Genomic DNA, 22,241 nt, shown 5'->3' with positions numbered 1-22,241 from the left:
ATCATTGCTGAATACTTCTGTTATCTTTAGTAATTGGTTGAGTTGTTGATTTGTTGCTGCCAGTAGTTTTAGATCATCCTTGTATAGCAAATGTGTGATTTTGTGTTGGTATGTTCCAGTAATATTGTATCCATAATTTGTATTATTTAGCATGTTGGATAGTGGGTTCAGAGCAAGGCAGAACCATAAAGGACTTAATGAGTCTCCTTGGTATATTCCACGCTCAATCTGTATTGGCTGTGATGTGATATTATTTGAATTTGTTTGTATATTAAATGTGGTTTTCCAATTTTTCATTACTATGTTTAGGAACTGTATCAATTTAGGATCTACTTTGTATATTTCCAATATTTGTAGTAACCATGAGTGGGGTACACTATCAAAAGGTTTTTGGTAATCAATGTATGCGTAGTGTAGCGACCTTTGTTTAGTTTTAGCTTGATATGTCACCTCTGCATCTATTATCAGTTGCTCTTTACATCCTCGTGCTCCTTTGCAACAGGCTTTTTGTTCTTCATTTATAATTTTGTTCTGTGTTGTATGTGTCATTAATTTCTGTGTAATGACTGAAGTTAATATTCTGTATATTGTTGGTAGGCATGTTATGGGGTGATATTTAGCTGGGTTTGATGTGGCTGCTTGATCTTTAGGTTTCAGATAAGTTATTCCATGTGTAAGTGTATCAGGGAATGTGTATGGGTCTGCAGTGTAACTGTTAAATAATTTAGTTAGATGTGAATGTGTTGAGGTGAACTACTTTAGCCAGAAATTTGCTATTTTATCTTTTCCAGGGGCTTTCCAAGTGTGCGTAGAATTAATTGCTCGGGTGACTTCATGTTGCAAAATTATCACTTCAGGCATTTGTGGTATCATCTTGTATGTGTCTGTTTCTGCTTGTATCCACCGTGCATGTCTGTTATGTTGTACCGGTTTTGACAATATGTTGCTCCAGAAGTGTTCCATGTCTGTTATGTTTGGTGGATTGTCTATTTTAATGTGTGTGTTATCTATTGTCTTGTAAAATCTCTTTTGGTTTGTGTTGATGTTTGGTTTTGTTTCCTTCTATTTTCACTTTTTTTGTATCTTCTAAGTCGTTTGGCCAATGCTTGTAATTTCTGCTTCTTTTCATCTAATTGTTCTATTGCTTCTTGTTGTGAGATTTTACCTAACCTTTTTTGTTTTTTGTCTGATATTTCATTTCTTATAAAGTGTGTTAGCTGTCCAATATCTTTTCTCAGTCTTTCTATTCTGATCTGTAGCCTGTGTTGCCATGCTGGTTTTGTGGGTTTCTTCTGTGTGTTGGTTGGTTCTGATCTCTGCCTAGTGTGTATATTTAGTGTAGTTGTAACTCTTCCATAGTTGTGTTATCATTTATTTTGTTGTGTATGATTGTGTTGATAGTTTTTATTGTTGTTTCGACTTGTGGGTTATTTGGCGGTCTATGCAAGAATGGTCTAATGTCTGTATTTGTGTCTTTGTATTCTATATATGTCAGCTGAAATTTTTCTTCTATATCTAACATGTGTGTCACTTCGTGTTCTATTTGTGCTTGTTCTGGTGGCTGTCTTAAGATTTCGTTTTCCTCTGACTGTTTAATTGATGCGTGTTGTTCTTTGTTTGTTTGCTCTGGGATGTTTGAGTCCATTACTGTATTTTCTTCTTCTTCTGATTGCACATTATTTTGTTCCAGTATTTGTTGTACTTGTTGTTTGATGTTTTCTAATTCTGACTGGGGTATCCTGTTATTTTTGATTATTACACGGATCTGATCAGCTAGTCGTTGTTCTGTTAAAAATTTTAATTCTGGGTATCTGGTAATAAATGTTGTGTATACTTGTGATCTGTATCCAGTTGTGTTGATTCCTAAGTTTGTTGCTTGGTAATAACAGAACATGAGGTGTCTGTTAACTTCATCTGACCATCTAATCGTCTGCCTTTGTTTTCGTTCTAGGGTGGTTGCAGGAAGCATATCCTGCAAAACACCTCTATTTGGATTTAAATAATTTTCCGTGTAGCTAGCAGTGTTGTTAAAATTGTGGACGGGCATAGGGTTCAAGCGTCGTCCCCAACCATGACAGCACTTGTCCGAGGCTTCATTAGTTCTGTCCTGAACCAACTAATCACACTAAAAGGGAAGTTAGCACTATTAGTGGTTTGTTCTTTTCATCGCCTTTTACGACTGGCAGAACATACCGGAGGCCTATTCTTTTCCCGGACCTCCACGGGGTTTATTATTATTATTTCTTTCTTGTCTCAGACGTTATGTCTGGTTAAAAATGGAAGGTGGAGGGGGGGGGGCACCAGAAAGTTCTTACAAAGACGCAGATAAAATAATTAAAAGAGTTAGATGTCTTTGGACAAGTCCGTCACGGTAATAAAATGAAGAACACGAGCAGCTGCTCGAGCAACATCAGCTAAAATTTCCTGTAGGGTGGATGGCAGACAGGACAACACAAGATTGATTAAAACGGGGACACGACAATAAAACATGGCGCACTGTCAATGCATGACCACAAGGGCACTGCGGGGCGGGGTCACCGGATAGCAGGTAGCGGTGGCTAAACCGGCAATGCCCAATCCGCAACCTGGCCAAAATGACCTCCTCTCGCCGAGAGGGTCTGGAGGAGGTTGTCCAAGCTGTTGGGAATGGTTTTATGGCCCGGAGCTTATTTTCTTGAAGTGACGACCAAGTATCCCACCATAATGACACAAACCTTTTACAAACAACCCCACTAATGTCAGACGATGGGACACAAAGGGAGGCTGGCCGAGGCAGGAGGACTGCAGCCTTGGCTGCAGCATCAGCAGCCTCATTCCCAGGCACTCCTACATGGCCTGGAACCCACATACAGCTAACAGGAGAGCAATCATCAGCAAAAGAATGGAGGGATTGCTGGATCTGTTGCACCAAGGGATGGACCGAATATGGAGCTCCAAGGCTCTGAAGAGCACTAAGTGAATCAGAGCAGAGTACATACAGAGAATGGCAGTGGTGGCGGACATACTGAATGGCCTGAGAGAGAGCAAAAAGCTAGGCCGTAAAGCTGGAACACTGGTCAAGGAGCCAGTATTTAAAGGTGACTTCCCCGATGACAAAGGCACAGCCAACACCATAGTCAGTTTTGGAGCCATCAGTGTAAATAAAGGTGTTACCGGTGAGTCGCACACGAAGTTTGACAAACCGTGAGCAATACACTGCATCCGGAGTACCCTCCTTTGGGAGCGAGCTGAGGTCAAGATGAATGTGAACCGAGGCCTGGAGCCAATGTGGTGTCGGGCTCTCACCCACTCTGAAGGTGGTATGGAGGGCAAAATCCAATTGTCGAAGCAGGCGACGAAAGCGGACTCCAGAGGGCAGCAGGGCAGACACATACAACCCATACTGACGGTCGAGAATGCTCCAGTCGCAAGACGTAACCCCCGATGATGGATGGAGTTGAGACGGCGTAAGAGGGATGGCCGAGCAGCGCCACTAAGAACAAGGAAAACATTAGTGAACGTGTACAACGGGCAGCCAAATAAGAGACATGCAGAGACCAACAAAGTTTCCTGTCCAGTGTGAGCCCTAAAAACTTCGTTGTCTCGATGAATGGGAGAACAACAGGACCGAGATGTAAGGATGGTGGAAGGAATGCTTTATATTGCCAAAAGTTGACGCAAACCGTCTTCTCTTCAGAGAACCGGAAGCCATTAGCCACACTCCATGAGTATAGGCTGTCAAGACAACGCTGAAGGCAGCGCGCCAGGAGGCATGTTTTCTGAGCACTGCAGTAGATCGCGAAGTCATCGACAAAAAGAGAGCCGGAGACCTAAGGTGGAATGCAATCCATAATTGGATTGATCGCTATGGCAAAAAGGGCTACGCTCAAAACGGACCCCTGAGGCACTCCGTTCTCCTGGAGGAAGACGTTGGACAATACGGAACCCACACTTACCCTAAACATTTGATCTGTTAAAAAAGAATCAATAAAAAGGGGCAGGTGACCATGTAGGCCCCACCTGTGCATAGTGCGGAGGGTACCTCCTCTCCAACAGGTATGGTAAGCCTTCTCCAAATCTAAGAACACAGCTACTGTTTGGCGCTTTCGCAAAAAGTTGTTCATGACGAACGTCAACAAGGTCACAAGGTGGTCAACAGCGGAGCGGCGTCGACGAAAGCCGCATTGAACATTGGTAAGTAGCCATCGAGATTCAAGAATCCAAATCAACCGAGCGTTAACCATGCGCTCCATCACCTTACAGACACAGCTTGTAAGAGAAATGGGGCAGTAACTAGAAGGAAGGTGTCTATCCTTCCCGGGTTTGGATATGGGAACAACGACGGCCTCACGCCAACGCATGGGGACCTGATCTTCGGTCCAGACGCGATTATAGGTATGAAGAAGAAAGCATTTGCCCGCCGGAGAAAGGTGTGTCAGCATCTGAACGTGAATGGCATCTGGCCCCAGAGCAGAGGACCGTGACAGTGCAAGTGCACGTTCGAGTTCCCGCATGGTAAAGGGGGCATTATAATCTTCCAGATTCAGCGAGTGGAAGGAAGGTCGCCGAGCCTCTTCTGCCTCTTTTCTGGAAAGGAAGGCAGGGTGGTAATGGGTAGAGCTTGAAACCTCCGCAAAAAAGCAGCCGAAGGCGTGTTTTTTTTTTTGGGGCGCAAAACTGCTATGGTCATTAGCGCCCAGTCCGTGACTTAGGAAACAGTAAAAAACCGAAAATGGAAACCAGCAGCAATGGGAACGAAACTCAAAAAATTGGAGAAACTAAAAGCAGAAGGAAGGCTTAAAAATCCACAACAGAAAGGGGTTGGTTGTCCCCAAAAAAAGCTTCAAATGACTGACGTCATTTCACTGGCACTAATACACTCAAGAACACAATCGGCCGAGCGCGTGTCATCTGCTAAAATTGACGATATATCAAGCGACAGCTGTAGACAGGCGCGTAACGGAGTAAAATAGGGGCACTCAATTAAAAGGTGTCTTACCGTCCACAGCTGAGAGCAGTGGGGACAGAGTGGGGGAGGATCGCCGCTTAAAAGATGTCGATGGCTAAAAAGACAGTGCCCTATCCGGAGTAGAGTTAAAATTACCTCCTCCCGACGACGCGTTCGGGAGGAAGAGGTCCAAGCACAAGGAAGAGCTTTCACGTCCCGCAATTTATTATGGGGAAGTGTCGACCAATGTGCGTGCCATAAAAGAACAACACGATGACATAAAACGCTCCGTAGATCGGCGAAGGGAATCAATTGAATAGCTGGCCTCATTTCCACATATTACCAACGTGTCCCGGGAGCCAGAGGAACGCCACCGAGACGCCCCCCAGGTGGATCAAGTGCAGACAGTCCTGAATCCGGTGGACCAGAGGGTGGACAGGGTAAAGAGCTTGGAGACTGAGGAGAGAGCTGAGAGAATCTGAGCAGATAACATACTGTATCCGCTGATGGCGGCGGATGTAGTGGACCGCCTGGAGAACAGCGTAAATCTCCGCAGTATACACCGAACACAGGTCGGGAAGCCGAAATTGATTTGTGGTGTCGCCAACAATATAAGCACTCCCTACACCAGCCAAAGGTGTTGGAGACATCCTCAGGGTCCACAAGTACCTCATTACCGGAAGTCAGGCCAGGTATCGAGGAGTGGGCCTTAATGCTTGACAGCCAGCGCAGGCCTCCCCAGACGACAGAAGAGGGAGTAAAACTGTTAAAGGAGCTTGTGAAAGAGGCCCAACAAGCTTTTTTTGCTGTCTCTAATGACTCGACGACATTGCGCTCGGAGTTGTTTGTAATGAATACAATTCGCCAGCATAAGATGGCAGCGAAAGGTACGTAAAGCACATCATCGAGCACGGATAGCGTCTCTGCAAGCCTCATTCCACCAGGGGACTGAAACGCGACGAGCACAGACGGAGAAAGTAGCCAGTGGCCACTTGGGGCACACACCACAGCAAGAGATATTCCTTCCACAATCACCCCAGATGCCGAACGTAGGAATGCATTAGATTTTGCTATAAAATATGCTTTCTCTAAGGAAACATACCACTTTGGTAGCTGCTAAGCAAGCGTCCCCAAGTGTCTTAGGAAATGAGGTAGACAGGTTGACTGCTTGTCTCAAATCAGCCAGCAGGGCACACACTGTGAGTGTATGGGCCATCATGAGAGGGCTACCAGAGTTGCATTGAGGGAGGGTCCTCTTGACGCACAAGGAACCCACGGATAAGTCTCGTTTGGCTGATATGCAGTCAATATGGAACACTGGCATCTTTCTGAAAGGCCTGATGAGAAGTATGCTACACTTTGGTGGTGCCCTTGACTGCTCTCACTTTCTAGAAGGTTGTGATAGCCTGCTATTCAGTGTCTCAGATTTTCAAAATGTGGGGTCACAGTTGCAGTCTTAATTCTCTTCCTGGTGCTACACGTTCAAATTTTTCTCCTGTGGTTGTTTCTTTACCTAATTTGTCAGTGAGTTCAACTCCCGGTATACCCATGTGGCTCAATGTCGGACGAATGTTGCTGTCATACCAGAGCTATGGAGGTCAACTAATAGGTTAGTGACCAAAAGGTTTCTGGGGTAGCACTGAAATATGCCTTGTAAGCAGCTAATGGAGTTTCTAGCAACCCGAAAGTCTTTTGTGATGAAAGTTTCAATGTACTGCAGAGCCCTGATATGGCTACCAGCTCCCCACTGTACACAAATTATGCACTTGGCAAGGAGTACATCTCATGTCCCTTGTGTGTACAAAAGCAACATTGATCTTGTCGTTGACTTGAGATCCATACATGTAACATGCATATTGAATTTGGGGTAGCCACGGAGAACTGAACAGAACAGAGACCTGAGAATGTTGGGATCAGCACTTTCCTTAGAGTCACAGAAGAGGTTCACCCGAATCACAGGACTGGGTATATACAATGAGAGGTGCCGAGAGGAAACACTCAGAACACAGACAAGAAGGGGCAGTTGGAGGCCCTGTCATAAAGGTTCAAATTGTATCCCAGCCAGTTTACACATTTTTTGGGTGATTCTTAAACAGTCTGAACTGTTGGTTGTGGAACAGTGTCAAGTAACATCGATTGGAAGGCATCTGACATCGTGAACGTGTTGTTTGCCAACAGTTGCAGTTGCCTGACTCTCAGTGGTGGCATACCAGCTTCCACCAGGAGACAGACTATAGGTCTCTTATGGAGAGCTCTAGTTGCCAACCACACACTGTGGCAGACAGGGTCCAACAACTCAGCACTGACAGTGCTGCTGACCTGTTAGTAATGCACCCATATGCCTGGTATAAAGTCAGCACTCTGCTGAATCACAGAAGAACCATGTGGTCTACATCTCAGGAGGTGCTACTGAGGAATCTGAGGGTATTAAGTTTCCTCGTGCAATTTGCCTTGAGCTGGCATAAATGTAGCAACCATGTTAACTCATAGTCAAATAAGAGTCCTAAGAATTTGAAAGTTTCATTAACTTTAAATAATATGTTATCAAGGTAAAGCCCTGGGTGTGGATGCACAGTCCTGAGTCTATACAAAACTGCACGATGTGAGTTGTCATGAGAGAAAATTGATATCTATGAGTCAGGACCCAGTTACATGCTTTTGGTATAACCCCCTGAAGTGGTGGGCAATGATGTAGAGCTGTAATACAAAGATTGCCTAATACAGTGACAGTGAGATCATGAGTCCCACTGTAGTCATGACACCATTAACTGGGATGAAAAGAGGGTTATGCCCAAAACCGATGCCTGAGAGGTCCCAGTTTCCTTTACATATTTCTCACTGAGGGCTGAGCCTATCTGGGCCCGAAACAGTCAGAGGGATAGGAAATCCTGGATGAAACTGGATAAGCAGCCCTAGAAGCCCCACTCATGCAGGGTAGACAAAATGTGATAGTGCCAGATGGTACTAGAATGCCTCCTCCAGATCAAAGAACACAGCGTCAGGTGCCGGTGCACATGAAAGCATTGTGCACTGCAGATTCCAGCAGATGAATCAGTTGGGCTGTGGTGGACTGGAGCACCCTAAAGCCACTTGGAAATTGTGGAAAACATTCTTTGGCTTCCAGGCACCACCAGTGTCAGCAGCTAACCATTCCTTCCTTAGGCAGATTAGTTGATAATTAGTCAATATTTGACAGTCGTTTCCCAGTTCCAGTTTAAGAATAATAATACCCACCATTCTAGGGGGTATTTGGGGGGGAGGAGGAACTCCCCTTACTGCCAAATGTGACTGGAAAACCGAGGATGTGTTTTATTCTTTCATTGCTAAGCTGTTTAAGCATTTGATTGCAGATTGTATCAGGTCTAGGGGCTGTGTTGCAACATTCAAAACACTAAGGAACTTCCATTCACTAAATGGAACAGTGTATGGGTCAAGCCCTTGTGCACAGAAGGATAAGTAGTTTCACACTTACAAGGACCTTCGAGGCAGGAAATTAGGATGATAGATTATTGCATGTGGAAACTTTGACGAAGTGTGTTACGAAACATTCAGCAATGACCATGGGCTCAGTGCATATGTCACTATTTAGGGTGGTGCCAGGAATTACTGTTGATGGCAGGTGGCCACAAATGTGGAAGAGTTTAGTCCATACTTGAGATGGAGTGTGGGCTCTCATAGATGATACATACTGTTCCCAACACTGCTGCTTGCTCTTTACTAAAAACCATGCCTTTGCTCAAAGTCTCTAGAATGCTATTAGATGTTCTGCAGCAGGATGGAGTTTGTTTCACTGGAGTATCCATCAACACTACCTGACAGCTGTCACAATTCCTTTGGACCACCATGGCACAAGTTCTACATACAGTATGTGAAAGAACTTGCTCTTCTTCTAGCAGCAATGTACCATGAATCTTCAGAGGAGCAAAGTGTTCCTGATTAGAAAAAAGCACAGGTCATTCCAATTTTCAAGAAGGGTCATCAAACAGATGCACAAGACTAAAGGCCTATATCTCTGACGACAGTCAGTTGTAGAATTTTGGAACATGTTTTACACTTGCATGCTATGATGTTTCTGGAGAATGTGAATCTCCTCGGTAGGGACATACATGGGTTCCAAAAACAACTATCATGTGAAACTCAGCTTTCTCTGTCCATCCACCAGACCCAGAAAGCAGTAGATACAAGTGCTGAGGTAGATGCCATGTTCCTTGACTCCTGTAAGTCATTAGATGAAGTTCTGAATTGCCACCTAATGAATAAAATATGAGCATACAGAATATCATACCAACTGTGTGATCAGACTGAAGAGTTTATAGAAAACAGAACACAGCACGTCCTTCTGAATGGAGGGAAGTTTTCAGACATAAGAGTAACTTTGTGTGCGCCCCAGAGGAGTGTTACAGGACCATTACTTTTCACAATACATATAAATGACCTAGTAGATAAAGTCTGAAGTTCCATGAGGCTTTTCGTGGATAATTCTGTAGTATACAGAAAAGTTGCAATTCTAGAAAACTCTATTAAAATGCAGGAAGATGTTGCAAGAAGTGCCAATTGATGCCCAACATAAACAAATGTAATGTGCTGTGAATACAAATACAGAAAGATCCTTTATTGTATTATTGCACAACTGCAGAACAGTCACTGGAAGCAGTTATTCCATAAAATATCTAGAAGTACACACATGGAATGATCTGAAATGGAACAAACACAAAAAATTAATTGCAAGTAACGCAGAAGATGTCACATCAATTCGTTGGAAGAATCCTCAGGAACTGCATTCCATCAACTTACGAAACACATGTTCAACCAATACTTCGATATTGCTCTTCTATATGAGATCCACACCAGATAGGACTGATAGAGGAACCAGAGAAGGTCCAAAGAAGAGCAGCACATTTTGTTACATGTTCATTCCATAAGCACGAATGCATCACAGATATGATCAACCAACTCCAGAGGCAGATGCTGCAAAAGAGGCATTCCGCATCACAGTATGGCTTACCGCTGAAGTTTCAAGAGTGTATATTCCTAGAAGAGTCAAAAAATATATTGCTTCCTCCTATATATACAGCATGCAAAGACCACAAAGATAAAATTAGAGAGAGATTCGAGCCCACACGGAAGCTTACAGGCAATCGGCCTTTCTGTGAACTATTCGCAACTGGAATCAATAAGAAGGGAAATGACAGTGGTACACAAAGTATCCCCTGCCAACACTAGAAGGTAGCATGTGGAGTATAGATGTAGATATAGTTTCTGGTAGGAAGGGCCTGAAGAATAGTATATCGTAGCTTCTGCAGCGTGTGCAATGAAGTCATCAGTACCTTGTACTACTCGTTCAATATCTTTCTCTTGACCGGTTTCAAAAGTTGTTTGTGGGTGAAAGTTTGCCAGTTGGCTTTCTGAAGGGTTGCTTGTTCACTCTGTTGGTGATATGAGAAAGAGAGAGTGATAGGAAAAGTGGTCACTGTTGCAGAGGTCATCATGGATGGACCACTGAAACAAGGGTGAGATGCTTGGGATGCAGACAGTAAGATCTATGGCCGAGTATGTTCCATACGCTGTACTGCAATATGCTGGAGATCCAGTGTTAAGTAGGTAGATTCTCAGTCCTGAAATTAATTATTCCATTACTCAGTCTCTGCTAGATGTGGTTTTGCTGCGCCACAGAGGATTGTGGGCACTGCAGTCCCCCAGTAGGGAAAATGTGAATGTTGCTGTTCCACTACTTCCACCAGCTCGTGCTATGATATAGATCTGCCTGGGGGTAAACAGATATTACATACTGTTACCCTAACTAACAGGCAGACACGAGCAGCCACAGTTTCTAATGTAGTGGTCAGTGGCAAATGCTCACTGAACGTACCCACGTGTATGAGCGTGTAGACTTCTCCAAATGCTCTTTCGGCATTAATGTGATCTTAACAATAATATTTGTAGTTTTTAACAGTAGGATTTCTGAGATCCGTGTCTCCTGAAGTGCCACGGCAACTGCAGAGTAAGCAGCTATTAATTGATAGAGTACAGCCAGCTGGTGATGGTAGCCATTACAGTTCCATCGAAGGAATGTCAGAAGGGGATCTGACAAAGCAGTAAATGGGAAATGGGAGCATGAACTACTTTGCTGCTGAATCATGTTCCATCCAAATGTCCAAGTCTTTTGTCAGTATTCATAGGCTCGATCTCTGGGGAGATGGGGGCAGTATCAACTGTAGCAGCAGAATTTGGTTTAACTTCTCATCCCTGTGAGGTTTCAATTTCTGTACGATTTCCTGTTTCTACTTCTGACACAGAAGAATACCATTCTTTTCTATAGCTTGCAGCTCTGTGGTTCCGTCAGTCAACAGTCGTAGACTACTGGCCTATTTTGTGCCTTGGCAAGTGTCTTCATCTCTTATGACCCTTGAGGACAAGGTACCTCCAACTACACTGATCTGAGGAAGAGATTTGCGGGGCGGGAGGGGGGGGGGGTGGGGGGGGGGGGCAGGATTATCACTGATGCTGTGGGATTGTAGATCAAGGGAGCTGATGTCATCTCTCCAAACAGAAAAATTGGCACTAATATGTGGCTAGGACCAGTAGTTATCATCTGAGACCTTGTCATCACAGTAGGTGTGGATTCTGGCACAATGTTTATAAAGTCAGACATCATATCAATCGGAGATTCATTAAAACTTTTTCTTCGTGTCTTGATACGACAGGCGGTCAAGCATTTTATATTCCTGGATTTCTTCGCCCTCTTGAAAACTGAACACATTGGTTAACAAGGGAGGTGGAATTCTGGGCAGTTTACACACGTAAGGGGTCTCCCTTGAGGGACTGACTACCGTGTTGGATTTTGGGTGAGAACATAAATCTACTCTAACAGAAGGTGCGAAAGATCACAGCACACAATGGATAGTTTATACACCACATAAGGTCTCCTGCCCCAGATGGCCTGCACTTTTGTGAAATTTCAGAAAGTGGAGCTCAAAGGGCAAAAGGGGGTCATAAGTAAGTATGCCAAAAATGTTGAAGGAAAGGTTATGAAATGAGTGAAAACTGACAGGAGTCGTAATAACAGCTGAATCATAAAACTTAAAAGCTTCATTAGGTATAAGACTCCATTTAGTCACCTCTTATGACAGGTAAGGAATAACTGCAGGTCTATTCTAGCCCCCAATACCAGAGGTGGTGAAAGTTTATAGGGTCTTGACAACCTGCACTTGCCCTCTGCTTGAAGCGACTGCCACAGCTTCATGGCCTCTGGCTGACAACTTTGGCCATTTTGTGATACCAAATATCCAATATGATGCCACCTACCCCGAAAGAGGGTTTCTCCCAATGGGCACCACCCAACCAAAGCTACGGCCACCTGGAGTGATGGCTAGTCCCCAAGTCCCAGTGCCCCCAGACAGACAGCATGCACAGAGAGATTACAGTTCGGACATCATCAATAGTGTGATCCCTGCACAGTCGGGACTACCTATGACCTCCCTCCCCCACATGGACTGGCTATCATGCTGGCTACTGGGTGAACCTGTCGCACATGGCTTGCACATTCTTTAAATATGTTTAAAAAAAAGTGGAGGTCAAACCCAGATTTGTGGACCAAATGTAAGTTAAACATAATACGTGATATTAAATAATGGGAACAAAGTGGAAAAGCCATATTCAATGTCCTTCAAGCAAGCTAGGCTGTCAGCAGGAAATTTGTCTCGCATGATAAATCTGAGAAAATATATAGTCACGAGTGTACAATTGCAGCACAGGAAGGGAACAAGTGTTGCAATCGCTTGGGGCACCATGTTTGCCACACACATACTCGCAGAGGAACTGAGAGTTCCCTGAGGGGAATGTGAACATGTGTGTTTCAGTGTAAGCCTGAAATGACTCTTCAGAGATATGTTGAAGACTGAACAGCCTACACCAGTCATACCGTCTCTTTCAGAACTGGAGACACAGTTTGATAGACTGAAGTACATTAACAATTCAGGTTGACTTACACATCCATTACACAGTGGGATGTTCATAGATTTCCTGTGGGCAAAAGAATATTGTAAAAGGTGTTTCACTCAAAAACAGAAACAAGCTATGCAAATCCTGGGGGTGGTGTAATCTTTTTTTCTTTTTTAGATTTTAAAAAGGTTTACAATTCAGTTGACCAAGCAACTCTTCTTGGAATTCTGAAAGCAACTGGTTTAAATCAAAAAAGGACTAGTATCTGATAGACTGTTAATAAGGCCTCCTCCAAAGACAAGTTTATTGTAGAGATCGCAGATGATTTTGGAAACAGTAGGGGAGGCAGGCAAGGACATGGACCCTCACATCTAGTTCTCAATCACACGCTCAAGAAAGTGATCTGGTAGGGGCGACAAGAAATGAGTGACAAAGGTAATGAAAATTGACTCAGGTTTCACTACAGAAACATGACTGGCGTTATCAGCCTAGTCTTCGCAGATTAACTCATATTTTGTTCTGAATTGCTTGGCACAGCTGCAGAACAACTCAATAAATAGAAAAAACAGGCACCAAAGGTGGGACCAGAGATCTCCATCAACAAAACGGAATTTGTAACTATCATCAAGTCACCGTCCAGAGTACTTGAGGTGCAAGAAGAGTGACCAAACAAATGCTGAATTTTAGATACATAGGAGAGTGGACAGAATCAAACACCTCTGAGGAAGAAGGCTTTGCATGCTGGATCAGGAAACTACAAACAGCATGTCAACTAACCAAAACTGTCTACAAGAAGAAACCATATCCATTAATGGCAAGATATGAGATTTTTACACAGTAATATCACTGGAGGCCCCATATCAAGGTGTCCACAGATTTTCAGAGGATTAAATTTGTAACCTTTTCATAACTTACCTGACAATTAAATTCATCATGCACAATGCTGCTTTCATGGGCACTCAAAGTACAAGTTTGTGCTGCCCACAATGTGTGTTTATCATACATGGAAGAGGAGTGTGTTCCCCCCTGCACTCCATCTCTTCCCACAGTAAATACTGTGCACTCTTCCTGCTTTACAGATGCCAAGTTACAGTGCGGGAGTAGTACTACTACGGCGTGGGGTACATTTTGGTTTGCAAGAAATCGATTTTACTCTGATAATCCTAAATACCTTTAAAACAAGATTAAAATTCCCATTGTTTAACATTAATTATTAAAAAAACCTTTAAGGAAATGTCTTTCCAAAAAAAGATGAGGATTAAGGAGATTTAAATAGATATGAGAGTGGACATAAAGAAAAGCTGTTCTAACTGACACTCCCCCAGAAACACAAGATGGCAGCACTGTTATGGGCATAGCTACAATTTATACATCATTTACACTAGATGTATACACCACATATAGCTCAACGAAGCCAACCTCCAAATTTCTCCATCCGCACCTGCCCATCAAGGACGCAAACCACACCAGCTAGGTTCTGGTAACATGGTTTGCACAGATGGACATACAAGTTTCCTACAGATAACAGTGCTAGTGAAATTTGTATTAAGCGAACTGCAGGATATAACATTTTTGAGGTAGTGCTAATTTGCTGCCCCTCCTAGAACTGCACCTGACTGACACACAAAACGAAATTCTTGTCCACCCACTCAATTACATCACATTTTCATTACGTTCATGACCATCTGTTCATTTTCATTACTATTTCATGACTTTCATGACCTGTAGATACCGTGAATATGCCACAGAATGCCTCATTATAAATACAAAATTAGTCTGATCAAGAACTCAGATATAAGAAAAGGATCTTGAGGAAAATCCTACGTCTAGTCAAAGAAAACCGTGAATTCTGTACACATGTACAAAAAAAATCACAGGAGGAGGGTTGTTTTCTACAGCCACATTGCTTGTGAGAGTCCTACAAGGCTGAGCAATTTGACACTCTAATAATGTCTCAACAAGAAAATCAAGGAGACCTGATTCACTGAAGTAGAAAAGGACATGCAAGAAGTGAGAGTAACACACAAGGGTATCCAGAAATATCTCCCACTGAAGATGATGCTTAAAGAGCAGCTACCAAAACTGACAAAATATGGACTGAAGTGAGGAAAGAAAAGCATCACAAATAAGTTGGAGCATACTAGGCTGAAGTTAAAGCCCAGCCACAAGGGAATGGAATAGTTCAGTTAAAATAGTGTTGAGATGGCTGATACAACGAAGAGTTAATGTGGTAGAACTGAATTTCCTTATTATTTAAAATAATATTGGACACAAATGGCTCATAAAAAGATAGGAAGATATGCTTGAAAGCCCATGTATGTAAATGGGCACATATATGCCTCCCAACACTATGGTAAGGCTTTCCAAGATAAAAAAAAGGTATCTATAGGTGATGTTTGCATAGAAAGGCCAGTTGTATAGCAGCCCAAAGAAAAATCAGGTTATCAGTACCAACAGTTGTGTAATATCCCTAGAACTTACACTGAAAGATGCCAAGGAATTAGATGTATTCGGACACAAGCAAACCAGCAGTTCACCTCATTCTAATACATTTTTTGATGCACCTAGTGAGGGTGGCAACAATGAGGATAGCAACTTCGTTACTTAAATTTTTCGACAATTTTTAGAGATGTGGTTAAATTGACATGAATACATGTGCCCTGTAATTGTTCCATTCTCAAAAATTTTTATGATTTCTTTACCCATCCACGCAAAGTACCAAACATTTCACAATGGATCTTATTATTATTATTATTGTTGTAGGGGAACATATTAAAAGCTACAGTCAATGCAGATCCATCTCCCATATGCTGCAATGTTTGAAGAAAGCTAGTTAGCTGTGCCGTACCCTGCTTGCCCTTTGTATCCCTATATGGTATCGCCATAATTTAGAAATTTCGTACCGCACATTGAGTACAGCATGATAAAAGTCACTGTCCAGCCACAAAGAAGTATTCGACTCGCGCGGGCACGAAGAAGCACTCAACTCGTGACTCAGTACCACCGAGGACTGGAGCAACTGAATAACGTTTTCCACCGGGGTTTCGACTACCTCTCATCGTCCACTAAAATGCAGAATATCCTCCCCGCCCCTCCCACAGTGTTATTCTGTCACCCACCTAACCTACACAATATCTCTGTTCATCCCTACTCCACCCTGCTCCTACCCCCTTGCCTCATGGCTCATATCCCAGCAACAGACCTGGAAGCTAGACCCTGTCCCAGAAACTCTCACACCACCACATATTCCAGTTCTGTCACAAGCATCTCCTATCCAATCAAAGGCAGGAGCACCTGTGAAAGCAGTGTTGTGCTCTAGCAACTAAGCTGCGACTACTGTCCAACTTTCAATGTGGGAATGACAACTAAGAAGCTTTCTGTCTGCATGAATGGCCACTGCCAAACTGTGGCCAAGAGACTGCTGGACCACCTAGCTGATGAAAATGTCATACAACACTATGCGCTTCACTTTAATGACAGATTCACAGCCTGTGCAATCTGGATTCTTCCTGCCAACACCAGCTTTCCTGTCCTTGATTCCTATAAACTACCTGGCATTAACCTTCACTAGTCCCTGACCTCCACCTACCTACCCCCTTCCGTGCTCCCACCACAACATTACACACTCCTATCCTGTCAATATACCCACTAATCTTTTCCCTTCTCTACTTCCTCTCATCCCAGCACAGTCTCCCGACAGTGGACCTAGCAACCCTATCCTGTCCCCATAATGTTACCCAATACCTCCATCTTACCCCCCACCAATCTCCCCACCACCCAGCACATGCTGGTCACACATCAGATACAGGAGCAGTCGGGCCCCAGAGAGAGAGAGAGAGAGAGAGAGAGAGAGAGAGAGAGAGAGAGAGAGAGAGAGAGAGAGAGAGGTTACATAATGAGTTTTGCTGTTTGCAGGTACACGCATGCAGTCATGTTAAACCACATTGAAACCACAATGTCACAGTACTGTAGTTCACAACTAGGGGAGCAAAAACAAAATGGTGCTGTCTATTTATAAAATAGAATATCACATGTAATACTTTTTCTTTCATCTGAAGATTAAAAACACTGCAACAATCCATGCTGAGAAGGCAGCAACACTGCACCATCATATTGAGTAGGAAGTTCACAAACTACCAGCATGGCAATAAAAAGTCTGAATGGCAATGAACAAAGTGACCACCCATCTCTCTGTAAAGAACTGGGAATTACAAGAGAAGCGAAGGTTCTGGTGCTTGAAGACTGGCATATCACAACTGAGGCAATAAGCAAAAACTGAAAATCAGTTGTGGATCAGTTTTCAACATCTTGCACAACATTTTGAACATGACAAAGGTTCTGTGACTGTTCACACCTATTCAAAAAGTGTGCTGAACTGAGACGAATGTGGAATTGTTGCAATTGTGTCCCAAAAATTCAGATGACTTCTTGAGCCTCCTAATCATCACAGATGAGTGCTAGCCATATCCTAGTGACCTTGAGACAATAGAGCAAAGCAAACACTTGAAATGGGGATTCACCTCTGTTGAAAGAAGCTGTCAAGATGAAGTGTCATGGTAAGCTATCCGAAAAGGTGATTTTGCTCCACCACACCCCAGCTGATTCTGCACATGACACAGTCACATCTGCTGCTTCTTTCACCTAGACTTATCAAATTTTATAAGACTTACCATAAGAAAACATGCATCCTACATTGGCAACTAACACACACAAAAAAGAAGCCATATACACAATGTATGTCACTCTTCACATTATATACCAATGTATCACATTGTTCCCTACACCAAAGTTATTTATGAATGTGGCGAGTGTCACACTAGAAATCCAAATGTCTGGACTTCAATAATCAATCAACCATGGATTTTTTTCCTGTCAATTATCACTAACAAACCTTTGGCCCAACAGTACATTTACCTCTAACATGTGTAAAATATATCTTAACTTAGGGAAAATATTAATAGTTTTGGTTCTCCCTTTACATTGGTGTTTCGGTGTAGCAAGACAGACATGCTCAATAATGACACACACTGGAACAATTTTCAGAATGATGCAAAAGGAAAATATTACTAACGTAACAGAAAAATACGAATAGAGAAAGAACTCACAGTTGTTAAGCACTAATATAGATACAGAGTCCATTAATAAATCACCTCCTTCTAGCCTATAAATAAATGCTGTACACATGACTCAAAAAAATGAAGGTTCACATTCAGCTACAACAAGTCAGTGAGGAGTTCAGGAAGACCAGCATAATGAGTCTCACATATAGCTGATAAAATATATACACGCTCATAGCTCTTGGAAACCCAAGCAACGCACAAGGAAAACTACATGCACAAACAGGTGTTCCAAGAATATTTGAACTGATGACAACTCTTGCTACAAAATGTTCTTTTTTATAGCTAACATGAATCTTGCAGAATTTGTAGTTTAATGATGATAAAAACCCTTTTGGAATTGTCTGTTCAATGCTCAACTTGGCTAGTATCTCCTCCACATTTACCTACAGACACATCTACATCTATACTCTGCAAACCACTGTAAAGTGTATAGTTCAGGGTATCTCTCACTGTACCAGTTAGCAGGGTTTTTTCCCATTCGATTCCTGTATAAGTGTGTTGGAGAAATGACAGTTTAAATGCCCCTGGCCATGCTGTAATTAATCTGATCTTATCCTTAATATCCCTATTGGAGTAATATGTGGGGGGTTGTAGTATATTTCTCAAGTCATCATTTGAAACTGGTTCTTGAAATATTGACAGTAGACCTTCTTGGGACAGTTTACATTAATCTTCAAGCGTCTGCTAGTTCAGTCCCATCAATATCTCAGTGACACTCCTGCTGTCCTCCTCTGTACACATTCAATACTCCCTGCTAATTCTATTTGGTACAGGTCCCATATACTTGAGAAATATTCTAGGGTGTGTCGCCCAAGTGATTTCTAAGCAATCTCCTTTGTAGAGCCATTGCATTTCCCTAGTATTCTACCAATAAACTGAACACTGCTACCTGCTTTACCCACAACTGAGCCTATGTGATTGTTTCACTTCATGCCCCTACCTTAGTATTTGTACTAGTTTACAGATTCCACCTGCATAGCATACAATGTTTTTTGTTTTGTGAAATGCACAATCTTACATTTCTGAACATTTACAGCAAGTTGCCATTCATTGCACCACTTTGAAATCTTATTATGGTCTGACTGACTGTTTGTAAAGCTTCGTTCAGACTGTACTTTGTTGCAGATGACTGCATCAACTGCGAAAAGTCTGACGTTACTATTGATATTGTCTGTCAGATCATTAATATACAACATGAATGGCAAAGGGCCCAGCACACTTCCCTGTGGTACACCTGAAGTTACTTCTACATCATCAATGACTCTCCATCCATGATAACATGTGCATCCTCCCTACCAAGGATCCTCAATCCAGTCACTTATTTCATTCTGATACACCATATGACGGTGCTTTCGATAACGTACGTAGGTGTGGTTCCGACTTAAATGCTTTTTTGAAAATCAGGAAATACTGCTTCTACCTGACTGTCTTGATTCATAGCTTTCAGGATGTCATGTTAGAAAAGTGCGAGTTGGGTTTCACATGATCTACATTTTCGAAATTTGTGCTACTTGGCATGAAGGAGATCTTTATGTTCAAAATACCTATTTATGGTTGAGCTCAGAATATGTTCTAAGATTCTACAACAAATAGGTGTCAAGGATATCGGATAACTTTGCATATGACCCGAATTTCTTTGCTACAGTAGTCACTGAATGCTACACACATTTCTCTCCTGACTGCCAAATGTGTTTCATTAATGATCTCTCTACCTATAGCCCTCTGCTTTGTTTTATATCTATTATGGAGTAGTCTGTTTCTTTAGACGTTTCTTTACAGTGAAAGTATGCCATAAAAGATCTCACCAATTATGAATTGTCCTACTGGGTGCATATGTAGCCAGTGCATGGTCAACTATTCTTTTAAACTTGAGCTGTAAATGCTCCTGCACTGTGTTGTAAGTTTTAAGTTCCTCATTGAGTTATGACACTATTGTTTCTCTGTCTAGTTTGCTGAACTTATAAATCTTTCTGCTTGTTTTAGTTGCTGTTTGTGTTTTGGTATTCAATATCGCTATAACTGCCTTGTGATCAGTGAGACCAGTTTTGATGTGGACTTCCTCAAAGAGGTCACACCTAGCTGTAGCCACTGGATCTAACAGAATTCCATCATGAGAGGGGTTCTGAACTACCTGTTCTAGGTAGTTTTCAGAGAAGACATTCAGTAACGTTTCACAGGATGTCTTGTCATGCCCAATGCATGCTGATCCTTTCATTCTATATACCACCTTCTCCACTGCTTGAGTGTGTTACAAGTAATAGGCACATAACATTAACATGTAATATTTTATCTGTTCTGGAGTTACTTGTATGTAATATTTTTCTGTTCAGTTTTGTAAAATTTGTATACATCTTGACAGACAATATTTTTTTCTCCCTGGTGGATTTAAGGAGCCATTTCTGTTGCATTGAGCAAGTGTTCATCATACCTTAATGGAGTGACTGGAGATTATTCATGCTGGAATGCATAAAGCATAGGGGATGATCATGCATAATGCCATTGTCCGAACACACACATACATTCTTTCCATTAATACTTTACAGATGACCAGTCTCCATGTGTCACAAATATATTTGAGAAAGCACCATAGATATGAATATCACGTTTACACACAACAAAAATGATCATTCTCAAATTAAGTTCACAGAATTACTCTAGTATGAATTGTCATTCAGTTTATCCCACTACATTCCGCACACTGAAAGTAACTTGCTGTTTCCTCATATGATAATTAAAACTGTGTTTTGAATACAGTGTGACATCTGCTAAATAGTTTACCCTAGCAATGCATCTCTCACTATCTAGTAATTTAGCTTCTTGTTCGAAATTTGTTATATTCTTATCACGAAGTAAATGACTGATAACTAGGGTATATGTTTACAACATATAATGCTTACCTTCATTGAATTCAAATTCATCCAAAACTTTGTCCAAGTCTACTGTAAATTTTTCCATTTTTCAGAATGTTGTCATACGAGATGAACGGAAGTGTCTAAGGTACGGATTACCGACTGTAAGAAATAAATGACATTACAAACGCAGGCTCGCATCGACTAAAGAGACTTGTCAAAATAGTCAGTGTTTCTCTGTGATGCACGGACTTTTGAAACTCGCATAAATTTTCAAAAGACGTGAAAATATGGTACAGGTCGAAAATGTATTGTTTCTGCATTTTACTTTCAGACGAAACTCACAGTTTGCACCGTCATTAACACTACGAAAACAATTTCATAACCGCACTGATTATCTGTCACTGGGTAAACAAGCTCTCACTTCATCAGCGAAACACGGAAAAATAAGACATCTTTGGTCTGAGTACTTCGTATTGCGTCTACGTCATGGAGGTAAGAATTACGTCCATGGTCTACGTCGCCCAACGCATATGACTTGTCAAAGTTGTTAATTGAATTATAGCAATTAGGGTCTTGCAAATACGGTTCACTTTACAAACAGAAAAATCTTGATTTGTATACGGTTCCTCATCTTGGGTTCCACCTTAGCAAAGTAAGATGTGACACTATAAGTCGAAATGTAACAAATTTCTCTACAAAACACTTTCTCAGCTGGCATCAGTTTTTTTTAAGTTCAAAAATTGAAAATGAAGAGACTGAATATTAGCTTCAAAATTGATTTGATTTCGACTGAAAGATAAAATAAAGAACAATAAGAATGTTGTTGTAACACATTTTTCATCCCAGTGCGATAAACCCTCAAGACCAAAAATATTCCAGTAAAAAAGGAATGACAACATTGAAAAAATGCAGACATGAATATAGGCAGTGCACTTGTGCAGTACCTGAGGACAAAACTTGATATATTATCATTCTTTGTTGAGGAAGTGAGACCTGATTTATTGGGTATATGGCAAGTCCAACCAAAAACAGAATACTACTGATGTATAGAATATGTGGAAATGGTGCAGCGAAACTGTTATTCACGGTGGTGCGGTTGTATATGAAAATAGTAAGTGTAACACCGTCTCTAATTCTCACTGTGAGAAAAGCGGCTCCATTGCAGCAGTATGTGAGGCGAGCAGGCAGGTGCAAAGGTGCTGGCATGTGATTCCATAAAAGAGCCTGTTTTTCTACAGTACGACAAGGCGATCAGGCCGAACAGTGCAGCTCTGGCGACATTGCAGAATCACAGTGTAGTTACGAACCGTCCTGAGAGGAGGTTTCACACCACTGGGGTTGATCTGCAAGTGCCTCGAAGCAACACATCAGCACAACAAAAGTACCATTTGCCACTATAAA

General features: G+C 42.1%; 1 protein-coding gene across 1 annotated transcript in view; it reads right to left on the bottom strand.

Annotated features, from left to right (window-relative positions):
• Positions 1 to 21,294, bottom strand: part of LOC124721730 (zinc finger FYVE domain-containing protein 9) — a 377,978-nt gene extending 356,684 nt beyond the window's left edge. The window contains exon 1 of the mRNA XM_047246829.1: positions 20,886 to 21,294. Within this exon, the coding sequence (XP_047102785.1) occupies positions 20,886 to 20,943 (58 nt within the window). The 5' untranslated portion in view covers positions 20,944 to 21,294. The remainder of the gene's footprint in view (positions 1 to 20,885) is intronic.
• Between the last annotated feature and the right edge of the window lie 947 nt (positions 21,295 to 22,241).

This window comes from Schistocerca piceifrons, chromosome X, assembly GCF_021461385.2.
Source record: "Schistocerca piceifrons isolate TAMUIC-IGC-003096 chromosome X, iqSchPice1.1, whole genome shotgun sequence".
In the NCBI taxonomy this organism is placed as follows: domain Eukaryota; kingdom Metazoa; phylum Arthropoda; class Insecta; order Orthoptera; family Acrididae; genus Schistocerca; species Schistocerca piceifrons.
This window is presented reverse-complemented; position numbering and strand designations above follow the sequence as displayed.